Source organism: Montipora capricornis, chromosome 13, assembly GCF_036669925.1.
Source record: "Montipora capricornis isolate CH-2021 chromosome 13, ASM3666992v2, whole genome shotgun sequence".
Taxonomy (NCBI): Eukaryota; Metazoa; Cnidaria; class Anthozoa; order Scleractinia; family Acroporidae; genus Montipora; species Montipora capricornis.
This window is the reverse complement of record NC_090895.1, coordinates 36835301-36847800: the sequence shown is the minus strand read 5'-3', so window position 1 is coordinate 36847800 and position 12500 is coordinate 36835301. Positions and strand designations below refer to the sequence as shown.

Sequence of the window (12500 nt, the reverse complement as noted above, 5' to 3'; positions counted from 1 at the left end):
TTTTCCGATGCGTCAGCAAAACAGTGAAGTTGGACTGAATTGACCTTATCTCCATTCAATCCCTTAGCATAACATCTCTTAAAGCTCACTCTTCCAGCCTGTCTCAAATCCGATAGAGTCGCCAGCCACTGGTGATTGAGTTCAGCATCGACCAACTCGTCCCAGTCTTTTCCAGCCTTGCAAAGTTTCTGAAACATCATCTTGAATGGAAGAATGACCGGAGCTATCAACCCCAAGGGGTCAAAAAACCTTGTAGCTGTACTGAGAATCAATCTTCTTGTTGCTGCTTGGGCATCTACATCTCCCAATGTCTTGTTCAGATCATAAATCAGTTCATCTTGGGTTGGGTTCCAAAGCATTCCCAAAACCTTTTGCTCCTTTTCTGTACTTTGCTTGAAAACTGATTTAGAGAAGCTTTCGTCTTCTTCTTCTACTCTAGGTCCATTGCTCTTTTCAGTGTCATCACTGAAAGCTTCATCTTGTACCAGTGATTTCAGGAGACTTTCTGAATTGATACTCCACTTTCTCATATTGAAGCCTCCTGACTTAAGACAGAGCTTTATCTTCTTAGCCAATTTGAACGCACTATCCACGTCACCATTTCCAGACACATAGTCATCAACATATAAAGACTTCAACAGCTCTCTTGCAAGTGCACTGTCCACTGGCAAACATGTGTTCAAATGGTGTCTGATTGTGGCATTTAGAATGAAAGGACTTGAGTTTACACCAAATACCACACGTGCAAAACGTAGTACCATGACTTCTGGACTTTCCTTATTCGGATCTTCAACCCATAAAAATCTCACAAAGTCCCTGTGTTCAGGATCAATCTCAATGTTCAAAAACGCCTTCTCAATGTCTGCAGTTAGGGCAACTTCATGGACTCTGAACCTCAGCAAAATGTCAAATAACAAGGGATTAAGAGAAGGTCCAATGTGCAGACAGTCATTTAAACTAGGCCAAAACACTTTAGATGAGGCATCGTATACAACTCTCACCTTAGTTGTATCTCTGTCAAGTCTCACTACTGTCCTGTGTGGAAGATAGTGGACATCTCCAGGCGGTGGTATTTGATCTTGTGGTACCATTTCAACCACACCACTATGCAGTTGCTCTCTAATCACACCATCATACTGCTTCAGAATTTCTGGTTGGTTCTTGAGCTTCTTGATTGTTGTTGTCAGTCTACGCAATGCCACTGTATAATTGTCTGGTAACATAGGGTGATTATCCTTGAATGGTAACTTGCCCTGGTATCTCTTTCCAGTAAATGTGATGTCATTTGAAAACTTGTCAATATTAGACTGAAGTTTCATGTTCCTTAATGCCCAAAGTTTCTAAGTCCCAAAATTTCTGCAGATCATCCTTCATATCACTTATCTCTGTGGACTCTATCTTTAACACATGCGTGGAACTCAGATTCACAGTGCATGACCTTGTCAATGTTGAGCACATAGTTGGTCCTGATAAAACCCAACCTAAATTGGTTTCAAGGGCTACTGGTCCATAGGGATCTCCTTTAATGATGTTCCCAGTAAAGAACGACCAGTAATAATCTGCTCCTATCAGCACATCAACACTGACAGAATCACTTGTATCACATGCAAGTTGTAGACCCTGCAAGTAGGGTTGCATTCCAACATGGTTCGAGACCATTGATTGGACACTGGGCTGCAAATTACTGGTACAACATATGAGGTGATATACACATTCATTTCATCCAATATTCTGACACACAATTGCACAACATCACATTCCTTCACAGAGGCTGAGTTATCTCCAAATGTTTTGATCAAAAGTGTCTCCTTACCAATGGTTGGTAGGTTTAATTGTTCACATGCCTTACTGGTTATGTATGATCTCTGGCTACAGGAATCAAATATCACATGGGCATTCAATCCAAGTTGTTGGTTATCTGGTCTGCAAACAAAGGCTTGGGCTACCTACAACAACACAGAGTTGGCATTGTTGCTAACGTGCATAGCTGAAGTTCCAGCTTCTCTGCTCCTATCTTGAGATGATCCAGATCCATGTGGTGTGGCCTCGTCACTAACTACATTCCTGGATGTTGGAATGTTCCTTATTCTTTCACAAATGGTTACATGGTGTCTACCTTCACAGTTAAAGCATTTTGCCTTTGACTGACAATTTGTGGAGCTATGGCCACCCTTCAGGCACACAAAACACTTGCCATTTCGTCTCAGTATTGTTCTCCTAGCTTTCGGTTCAGTGATGGTCATGCAGTTAATGGATTTGTGATTCTTCTTGCAAAAAACACATTGTTGAGTAAATTCCTCACTGCCTGTATAAAGGGCAGAGGCAGAATGTGGCTGTTTGCTTCTTGCTCTGCACTATTCAAACCTGGGTGTATTGGCATTTGCACCACTTGTTTTCATTGCAGTACATCTTTCCCTGGCCTCCAACTCAGTTTTCAGTGCACTCAACAAGGCATCAAGATTCCATGATTCCTCACTGCCAAACTTACGGCTTACAACCAATCGTAACTCTGAGGGGATTTTTCCATCACGACTGGGACTAATAAATTCCCAAAGGACCGTGATTCAACTCCTAACGGTATCCGGTCGTTTCGCCAACGAGTTGTTTCGCCAACGACCCGTTCGCCAACGTCTAAGGTCGTTTAGCCAACGTCCTAAGTCGCTTGGCCAACGTCCTACTGTTGTCATTTATTTCATTCCCTCGCCTGGAATTATTTTTCTGCGCGTGCGACGGCAGTTCTCTACGAGTAAAAAAAGTCTTCAGCGCGTGTGTGCAATGTTAACCAGTCTTTTCCTGTGTTGTCGTTTATTTCATTCCCTCGCCTGGAATTATTTTCCCTGCGCGTGCGACGGCAGTTCTCTACGTGTAAAAAATTTCTTTAGCACGTGTGTGCAACATTAACCAGTCTTTCCCAGTCACAAGTCAAACAATTGACACTGATTAGCGTCGCATCTTAATTAGCGTCGCCTATGTGAGCTTATTCGAATATGGATGTTTCCGGTTAACCAATCAGATCTGTGAATTTTATCGCACTTACCTTTCTGATCCGATGTCGTAAGTATAAAAGGCCCAAAAAGATACAGAATCTTCATTCGAGCTTTAGAGCAACTGAATACAATTCCAGCTTTACATCATGAACATCTGCAACGTGTGTAACTTCGCCGTTCGCCCGCGCCAGGAAGGCCTTCAATGTGACGGCTGCTACCGTTGACAACATCGTACCTGCGATACTGGAATATCCCGAGCCCAGTACCGCGCCGCTGTACGGTCTGAAGAGGGAATCGACTGGAGTTGCCAGGTGTGCATGGAGACACCATACTTCGAGAGTAGCGGAATGGAGGAAGATATGGACTCGTTGATGAGTGACCCCTCAATGGTAAGTACATGCACTTATGTTTATGTAACTTGGGTGGGATGCTTTAAGAGAAAAAATCTCTCCTTGGAAATATACCATATAAAAAGGTATGCTCACTTTATTTTTAGAGAAGATAACTTATTTTTCTAATTTCTCTTATTTCTCTTAAACAACTCTCTGCGAAATTCATTATTAGCATATTGACTTTCTACAAACATTTACAAAACTGGTATCGGCTTTCAAGTGTGTAAATCTCAGGATATGATATATACTACAATATTTCTAGGTGCTCCAGAAGCTAATCCAACTGATGCCCGAGGTCGCCGCCAGGCAAGTCACCGTGGACTTCGAGAAGGCGCTGTGGTCGGCTCTCCGAGCAGTCCTACCAACAGTTAAAATCCAAGGATGCGTTTTTCACTGGACACAAGCAGTCTGGAGGAAGGTGTGTAATTCCTCCTAACGCATTCAAACCTCGAATGTTGATTTCAATCTTGTCAAACAATTCACGTAATCTCTTTGTTTCATGCACTGAATTGACAGATGGAAGTTTCAATTAGGCATCCATATAATTTGATATCAGCAACTGCGGTTTACCAAATCGGTCCTTAAGAATGTCAATGGCTACTTTATAATTGTCTGCGGTCAGAGGCAGTCCAGCAATTGCGGATTCAGCATTGCTTGTTACACAACTCTTCAGATAGGTGGATTTTTCAATGGCCGAGATGCCAGTATTTCCATCGACAGAAGATTGAAATGTGTCCCAGAAACCCTGCCATTCTTGATAATTTCCCGAAAAGGATTTGAGTTCGAGTTTAAGTAGTTTCACTTTTGCACTTTCGGTACTACTATTTTCCTGATTTGTCGCATGGGCCTGTGTGTGTTCGCCATGTTTCCCTTTCTCCAAACTCAAATCGATTTTCGTTAAAATACTGTAAACGTGCTCACAAAACTCACCAGAATCTTCTATTTCTTTCTCCAGTTCCTTTGGTTTGGTGAGCTCTAATATTGTTTCATCCAGCTTTTTGGTCGTTTACAATTTTTCGGTCAACAAGGCTTTCAGAACCGTTAACTCCCTGAACGACGTTAAATCTCCCAAGTGTTCTGTCAAAATTTTCTCCACCTTCCCCACAGTTTTGTACACAAAGGTCCTGTGTGCATCTCGTATTTTCCTGTTCTTGTCGATATTCATGACGCTTTATGTCCATAAACACCCTTTTTGAGTAGACTTCGCCTTTTTCCAATTAAAAAAATCCTTTGATGACGGCAACAGCTTTGTAGTTCTACTCCTTCTTGTATTTCCTCCGACTCGAAAGGACCATGTAATGAATCTCTATGGTATATTTAATTCATTTCCTGGTGAATGATCTCTTTACAATTTTCCATACGAATTACCACTTCACTCGACCGTTTCAGGCCTTAAGCACGGTTGAAATCTGAAATTCAATACTCAACTTGACACTCGAAGCGATCCGACGATCAATCAAAACTTTTTTACACGTGACTTTCTTCCCGCCACACGTAATGTATGCTTATTTATGTCAAATCTATTTTTAACACGCGTCTGCTGCTGATTTCAACCAGGTGGAGGGGTACGAAAGTGATTCTGAAATCAGCGATGTTGATACGGATAGTGACTCAGAGGATCTTATCATTAGTAAGCCAGTAGTAACAAGGTCCGGAAGGCAAGTAAAAGTGTGGACACGGTTTCATGGATGTCTAGGCAAAAAAAGGTACGGTACCCGAGACATGGTGGACCGTGCATTGAAGGATTTTGAGGCATCAAGCATGGCTATATTTTGAGACAATTTAACAGGCATATAACACCATCTAAGAACAAACAGGACACCACTCCTACAAGTAAATGTAAGAATGTATGACGTAAGTTAAGTTGTATGGCCTTGTATTGAATCCATTTTCGTAGTTCACAGTTCTATACGTAAAATAATATTAGAAGTGGTATGATCTATCAAATATTAAAATGTTTCAAAATAATAACTTATTTAAGCCCGAGATGATCCTAAGACCTTTATTTGCTTTAAAGATAAAAAACACAGGTTTATTAATATATAACTCTTTACAACAAAACAAATTAATTTTTAACTTTTTTGTTAACCGTAACTGAAAAAAAGTAACCGATAGCCGTAAAAGAGGCAGAATTTTAGCCGATAACCGTAATTGCCACCACCCCATTGAGACCCTCCGTCAATGAGGTGAGAGACAACGACAATGGAGACCCCGGGAACGAGGTTGGCTAATCTGATGGCTCGTACGTCGCCACCCTTCCTGATCTGTTGTCTCCAGTGTTAATATGGGAAATGATTTCCCTTGGGTTGAGCGCAACAACATGCAGTAGAATGACCTTTTATTTCTAACAGCAGGGCATATTACAATTCAAAGGTATCAGTTAAAAAAGGAGTCACATCCATAAAAACATAAACCATTGCCTCATCAACGCATACATTTAATAGCGATCTATCAGTGAAAATTTGTTATTCATAAAAAACTTTATATTTGCACAGGAAAATTCTTTGTGGTCGAAAAGTTCGATGTCAAAAACATCTCCAAAAAGAGCACTTCTGGGTTTTTGCGGTATATTTTTGCTGTCAAGTTTTCTAAACTGGAAATTTGATAGCTAAATCTTTATTTGACTGCAAATTTTTTCCTCATTCTAAACCCGCTGATCTCGCCACGCCCCACCCCTTCTAGGTCCCAGGAATCGAACCTTATTTCATGACTCACATCTTTTCATAGGACTGGGAGCGAAGTTGTCGCGAGTTTATTTTTGAAAGCGAAAGCAGAACCGGGGAAAATTACAGTTGTCGGATTCGCAAAAATAATCGTTGTCCATCGTACTGGAAATTACTTCTATTCAGATATTACGTGTTCATAGGTTTAAAACAAAGGCTCGTATACTTTTGGAGATATCCCTTTTGTCAGTATCGGTGGGATAAAAGTAAAATTTTCAACTGTTCGTCTCGTCAGCGATGGCAACTACGAAAACTGAAGCAGTGCCATCCGCTCTGCGTTGTGCGGGAACGTAAGGTTTTTTTCTTGTAATTTGGCAAGCATTAGCAAAGTTACACAAACTATGTATTGCTTCCTAATTTTTTCTTTCTTGGATTGTTGCTTTATAGGGAAGGACCTGATCATGATTCATGGAAAGCCAGTTTAAAAGCTCCCACGAAGGATAGACGTATACAAACTTCTGTACGTAAAGGAGACGTTAATTTACTAGCTCTAGATCACCTTTATACTCCCGCTGTGGAGTTCGTTTTGGTTGTAGATAAGCGGATACAGTTCAAAAGTTTGTATTATGCAAATTTTTGTTCAGCACTTTAATGCTTTGTAATCATTATTTAGAAATGCAAACAAAGACGTATTTGATGGTGTTAAAGGTTCGTTAAATTTACTGCCAACAGATACTCCAACCTTTGTCTCATCAAATTTTACTTATCAGATTGTTTCCGTACAAAAACAGGTTTATTTAACGTTACATTACTGTGACTTCATGTATAATCTAGCTGATCAATGCAAGTTAAAGAGTCCTCCAAACATAGTACGGAAATTCTTGTGTTTCAAACTTGAAACCTTGGGGTTTAGGCTTTTGGTCTTTGTCAGAGCAATTTGAAGGTTTGATGAAGAGCTAACCTTTGTTTTCTCCCTATGGTCAGATAATTTCCATTTTGTCAACTTGTTTGGTACAACCAAATTTATGTGCTTTGCTCACTGAGCTCCACCGTTTCTTTAAAAATTCCATTAGAATAGTATTATTTCTCGTTACATCACCCATTGTTATTAATGTGCCAAACAGAAGCTAATTGGCTGTTGAATAACGTCTTTTGCTCAGTGGTTGGCAGATTTCACTATCTAAAGAAATTTAACGTCAGTGTTTGTAAACAAGAAATATCGATATTGACAAAGTTTAATAAAGGTTTAATTCTTGCCAATTGCAATCCCATTGTTTGTTAACAAATGAACACATTGTATCAAGATAATAACTTGTGTGACGTATCATATTACATATAGTGATTCTGTTCCTTTATTGTATTGTGATTGGACAGAGCAGGTGAAAGCCCAAAAAGAAATCATTTAGAAGAAAATTTTGAGGTGCATTGGGTTAAATGTATACCCGGTTTTTTTATGTTAAAGCTGTCTAATACATTTGGGTAGAAGTAAGGCAAACTGTTGAAAGAAGGTTCATAGGTTATCCAAGCATAAGAAATGACTGTGCTAACTTTGACCTTCAACTGCATGTGGAGGTGTACTGGTACAAAAACTCCATGTTCTGTTTTTTATGGAGAATCATTGGACTTGATGTAACAGCCTGATGCTTTTAGAAAGAAAAGCACGGAAGAAGTTTATGCTAGCTCAGTTTCTCATCAGAGTCGAAGAAAAAATGTAACTTGCTTTCATAAAGCATAATTTCAGCTAAATTCAGAAAGTGTTGCCCATGGAACCTCTTTTTGAAACAACAATTTACCTTTTCATTAGTTGAATTATACTTACCAAAGCTGGCATGGACACCTTTGGAAGTGCTGATAGCATGTTTAAACAAACATCTTGTAACAGAACTTCTTGATGGATGTAGGTCAGCAAAGTGTATCGCAAGGGAGTAAGGCATAAACAGGTTTGGTAGACGGGAAACTAACTCCTCAAGATCATGAAAGCCAACACGTCATTCATGCCTCTAGTGCCTCTGATGCAGCTTCACATACAATGTAGCATAACAATAATATTTTCAATTTTTGGGAAAGTAAGGTTAAATGCAGTATAACTCTGGGCGTTCAGTGGGACTAGTATATGTGCTATCTCCTTTGTTGTACTTTTACACAGGATGTTACAGCAACTAAAGGAAATGAATTCGAAGACTATCATCTTAAAAGGGAGTTGCTTATGGGAATATTCGAGAAAGGATATGAGAAGCCTTCTCCTATACAAGAGGAGAGCATTCCTGTGGCATTGGCTGGGAAGCACATTCTTGCCAGAGCAAAAAATGGTACTGGCAAAACAGCTGCATATCTGATACCTCTCCTAGAAAAATGTGATGCCAAAAAGTCACACCTTCAAGGTGGGTGATATCTTCTAGTTGATCATTACCCACTACCTTGACGGCATTGAAAGCGTGTGAAGAAAATCTAAAATTAGGAAACTCAGTGAAAGTAATAAGTTTGCATAAAAAATTATTGATTTGTATTACTTTTTACTTTTGTAACCAATGACCCTAATTTTAACTAAGACAAGGAAATGTTTGCATGTTTGGGTTCAATCTCCTGGGGATCTGTTTGGTTTTTATGATGTTCTTGCAAACACAAAGGATTCTGGTCAAGTTCTGTAAAATTAATATCAAGTAATATTATTATCATGAGGGTTGCCACCTTTTCTTTTCAGCTCTTGTCCTTGTACCTACACGTGAGCTGGCTCTTCAGACATCACAAATTTGCAAGGAACTTGGGAAACACTTGGGAGTGCAAGTTATGGTAACCACAGGAGGAACAAGTCTCAAGGATGATATCATGAGACTTTACAATGATGGTAAATTCAGCCTTCTTCATACAACGAGCTTGGTCCAACATTTTTCATTCATGGTCAAGCGTAAAGCCAGTTAACTCTTTAACCCTCGCACATAAAAAAATATAGTGGATCAAATAAAATAACTGCTAATGCAAGCCTCTATGCAGTTTCCTACATGTAGTTCAAACATTCTGCCATCTTTAACAAACCTTGAGTTTTTCTTGCCTTTTCATCTTCATTTTATATCCTGCAACATGCAGTCCATGTCCTTTCAAATTTTCTGACCAGAGTTTAAAGTACTAAAACATAACAGACATGGAATAGTGTCTCTCTTGTCTCTTCACAGAAGTTCCTTATAGGATTTGGCTCTAACGTTTTAAATTTTTGTTTCTGGTCATGATTTCCCTGCACATGTGTAATATTCCTTGTCACTGGTTGTTCATGTCTTCGATTATTATTCAAAGATTTTCTTAATTCATTTACTCATTTACTGTTACTTCAGGGTTGTCAATAAGGTCCGGTAGGCAGCCAAAACCACCGGCTAGTATGCCGTCTTCAGCCGGCAACTTTTGCCTCATTTTACAACCAGTCAAGTTGTAAAATCTTACACTTGTTAGATTATCATCAAAGAAACTTTAAAAACATTCCTCTCCCGGTTTTGAGTGGAATTGATGGCATATTTTACGAAGATTAAACACAAGAAATAACCGCAAAACTGCTCATGCTCGATTGTTCCTGCGAATGGGGTGGACTGCCTGGAACATTTAACTGAATAGTTCCAAGTCTTGCACTTAATCTGATGAAACAACATGGTGTCTGAAAAAGAACGTTTTCCTGTCCTCAGTCAAGTGTGCCAAGCTCACTTTCATGGCCACCTACTTTTAATAATTAATATTAGCCTTCTACCCTCAAATTACAGTCGAACCTCGATTATCCGGACTCGTTGGGACTAGACGAAATAGTCCGGATAATCGAGGGTCCGGATAATTGAGAATATGAATATTAATGAGGACCAAAAACTAATGAGGAACAAAAACATTAAAAAAGCGACATTTAATCGTGAAACAAAACATTTGCAAATCGTTTGGAAAACAATATGGTCTACATCTTCACTGTCCGTTGTGAATACCAGTACACGTGTCGGCAAACGCCAGGATCTTTTCCTTGCTCTTGCGGATATTAGATAATTTTTATCTGCCGTTTACTAACGCCATATTTAGCTGACAAATTGGTTCCTTTTTCTTCTTTCTCTAATCGCAAAATTATAGCCTGTTTATCTTTTATCGAAAGAACGGATCGCTTACGCTTCAAGGACATGATAATCGTGAATAAACATTCGTGACGTATGTAGCTTGTTTGCCGAACGAGCCAATAGAGTGTGAAATTTCACTTAGCAACAAAGCAACTCTAAGCCAATCAGAACAGAAAGTTCTGCATTAGCTAAGCATTAGTTATGACGTGTGTGAGCGCTGCTTTATTTTGCTTTTTGAAAGAGAAACAAACTCGTGTTTACTTTACTTCTCAACGCCGTAGTATATGGCTAAGGATCTTGATGATCGATGACTAATAAATATTCATGACAAAATTGGGACCAGAGAAAAAGTCCGGATAATTGAGAAATCCAGATAATCGAGGTTCGACTGTAATTGGAAACCCTGATGCTTACAATTCAGCTCCATGGAGGGTTTGAACTCGGTATCTCCGCATCCATAGGCAATTGCTATGACCACTTGGCCACGGAAAACTTTCTGACAGACTACACGGGAAATGTTTATTAAAGAATTGTGTGCGTGACCGGAAACAACATGTGCTTTTGTTGCATGCAAGGTCTGGTTATTGTATGACTTGGTAACACATCTCACAGGGCTAATTGTATAATTTGATAATTTCTTCCGGCAAGAAAAAGTATTAAATATTTTTAAATACCATCATAGAATCTTGTGAAGCATCTGCTTGCTGGTTTTGATTGGAATCAATGCTGTTAGCCACAGTTTTAAATTTGAACAATAATAAATTATTCTATGATCGCAATTAACCAGGTGGTTGGGTCACTGAATATGGGCTTTGGACTTCGAACTACAGAATTGAACTGGATATTGACCAAGGTATTGCCACATACACTGTAAATAAAGCCATGAACTACTGTGAACTTTAAAGGAAATGAGCTAAGAATCCTTCAAAAAAGTGTAGGCTACCCGTAGCCTCTTGTTATCTCCACAAGGAACTTGCGGAAGTCAGAAAATTAAACTTGCTCATCCTGGTTCTTTATTTGGCAGTTCACATCATCGTTGCCACACCTGGCCGCATACTAGATTTGATGAAAAAAGGGGTGGCTAAAGTGGACAGCTGTCAAATTCTTGTCATGGACGAGGTCAGTACTCAGTACTATTGAACTAAATAGATTTAGTGTGTGCCGGGCCAGTGAAACTGGATTTCAAGGGCTCAAAATTTAAAAAATCCAGATACGAGAATAAAGACACTATTTCACAAATTTAGTGGCAAAGTCGTCAAACTGTATATGTGTAAAGAAATCACTGAAAATGTGTTATGATAAAGGGAATTGGGTTGTACATGTTTACCCACATAGCAGCTACAGCTGTAAAACTAACTCGCTCATCCTCATTGGGTCCATGAAGACTCTTGAGGCCAGTTCTTTCGGTTTCCATAATCAAGTATTTTTATGGGGTGCGGGGAATAGCAGCATGCCCAACCCCCAAACTGGAGGGCCAGTGACTACCATTTGCCCTGGCCTCTACCCTTTGACCTGCCCGCCATGGTTAGTCCTGCTGGGGGGAGACCCAGACGGTATAACTCTCGGGGTCATTGAGGCATGCAAGCTCCTCCACCACTACAAGGCGGTGGTCCAAGGAGAGCTAGAGCTGTAAGTTACGCCACAATTGTGCCCCATATCTTCAAGAAAACTCATCTTTTCATTCCTTTATTTAGCAAAAATAGTGGTAGTGGCAACCTCTAGCCCTTTTACAGTACCGCTGAAAGCATTTACCCATTTTCTGTGGTTTTGCCGTGGCAGATTTGCAGATCAAACACCATGTTCTTTCTTCTTGATATCCTGATTGCACATTTGCTCGACACTGTTAATTTCTCCTGTTGGCAGCAGAAGACAAGCAGCATTATTCCAGACATGCTTCTGTTGTAGAGGTTTAGTTGCCTCCTATTCCTGGGCTCCTACTCAGAAGTACAGTATTGTGAAAAAGTAATGAGAGCGAAATGCGCGAATTTCGTTCTTTGTCCCTGCGAACTTTCGACGAAATTTCGCTCGAAAATTTGAGCGTCGTTTCGCGATTTTTCTAGCGTAATTTGGCTAAAACAAAGAGAGAAAATTCGCCGCATTTTCGAGCCCAGCGCAAAAATTCGCTAAAACAAAGAGAGGAAATTCGCTGCATTTTCGAGACCAGCGCGAAAAACCAAAAGCGTAATTTCGCTTGTTGTACGCGAAATTTCGTAGTGTGGTTTGTAAAGATCGATCACATATCGATCGGCTATTCAGTTTTGTAAACAACTGCAGTCACTTTGACAGCACTTTGATGATCAGTCCATGTATTTTGGAAATAGTTCAGTAGTTGTGTCCGTTTTAATTCTCTACAAAATTCTCCCTTTGTAATGTGTTTTTATT

General features: G+C 39.8%; 2 protein-coding genes across 2 annotated transcripts in view; one reads left to right on the top strand and one right to left on the bottom strand.

Moving 5' to 3' along the window:
* Window positions 1-1319, bottom strand: part of LOC138030801 (uncharacterized) — a 1851-nt gene extending 532 nt beyond the window's left edge. The window contains exon 1 of the mRNA XM_068878674.1: window positions 1-1319. This exon is cut by the window's left edge and continues 532 nt beyond it. Coding sequence (XP_068734775.1) covers window positions 1-1319 — 1319 coding nt within the window.
* A 4793-nt stretch (window positions 1320-6112) lies between these two features.
* Window positions 6113-12500, top strand: part of LOC138028247 (probable ATP-dependent RNA helicase ddx6) — a 10156-nt gene continuing 3768 nt past the window's right edge. Inside the window, exons 1-5 of the mRNA XM_068875712.1 lie at window positions 6113-6392; window positions 6490-6562; window positions 8189-8423; window positions 8744-8887; window positions 11143-11237. Of these exons, the coding sequence (XP_068731813.1) occupies window positions 6340-6392; window positions 6490-6562; window positions 8189-8423; window positions 8744-8887; window positions 11143-11237 (600 nt within the window). The 5' untranslated portion in view covers window positions 6113-6339. The remainder of the gene's footprint in view (window positions 6393-6489; window positions 6563-8188; window positions 8424-8743; window positions 8888-11142; window positions 11238-12500) is intronic.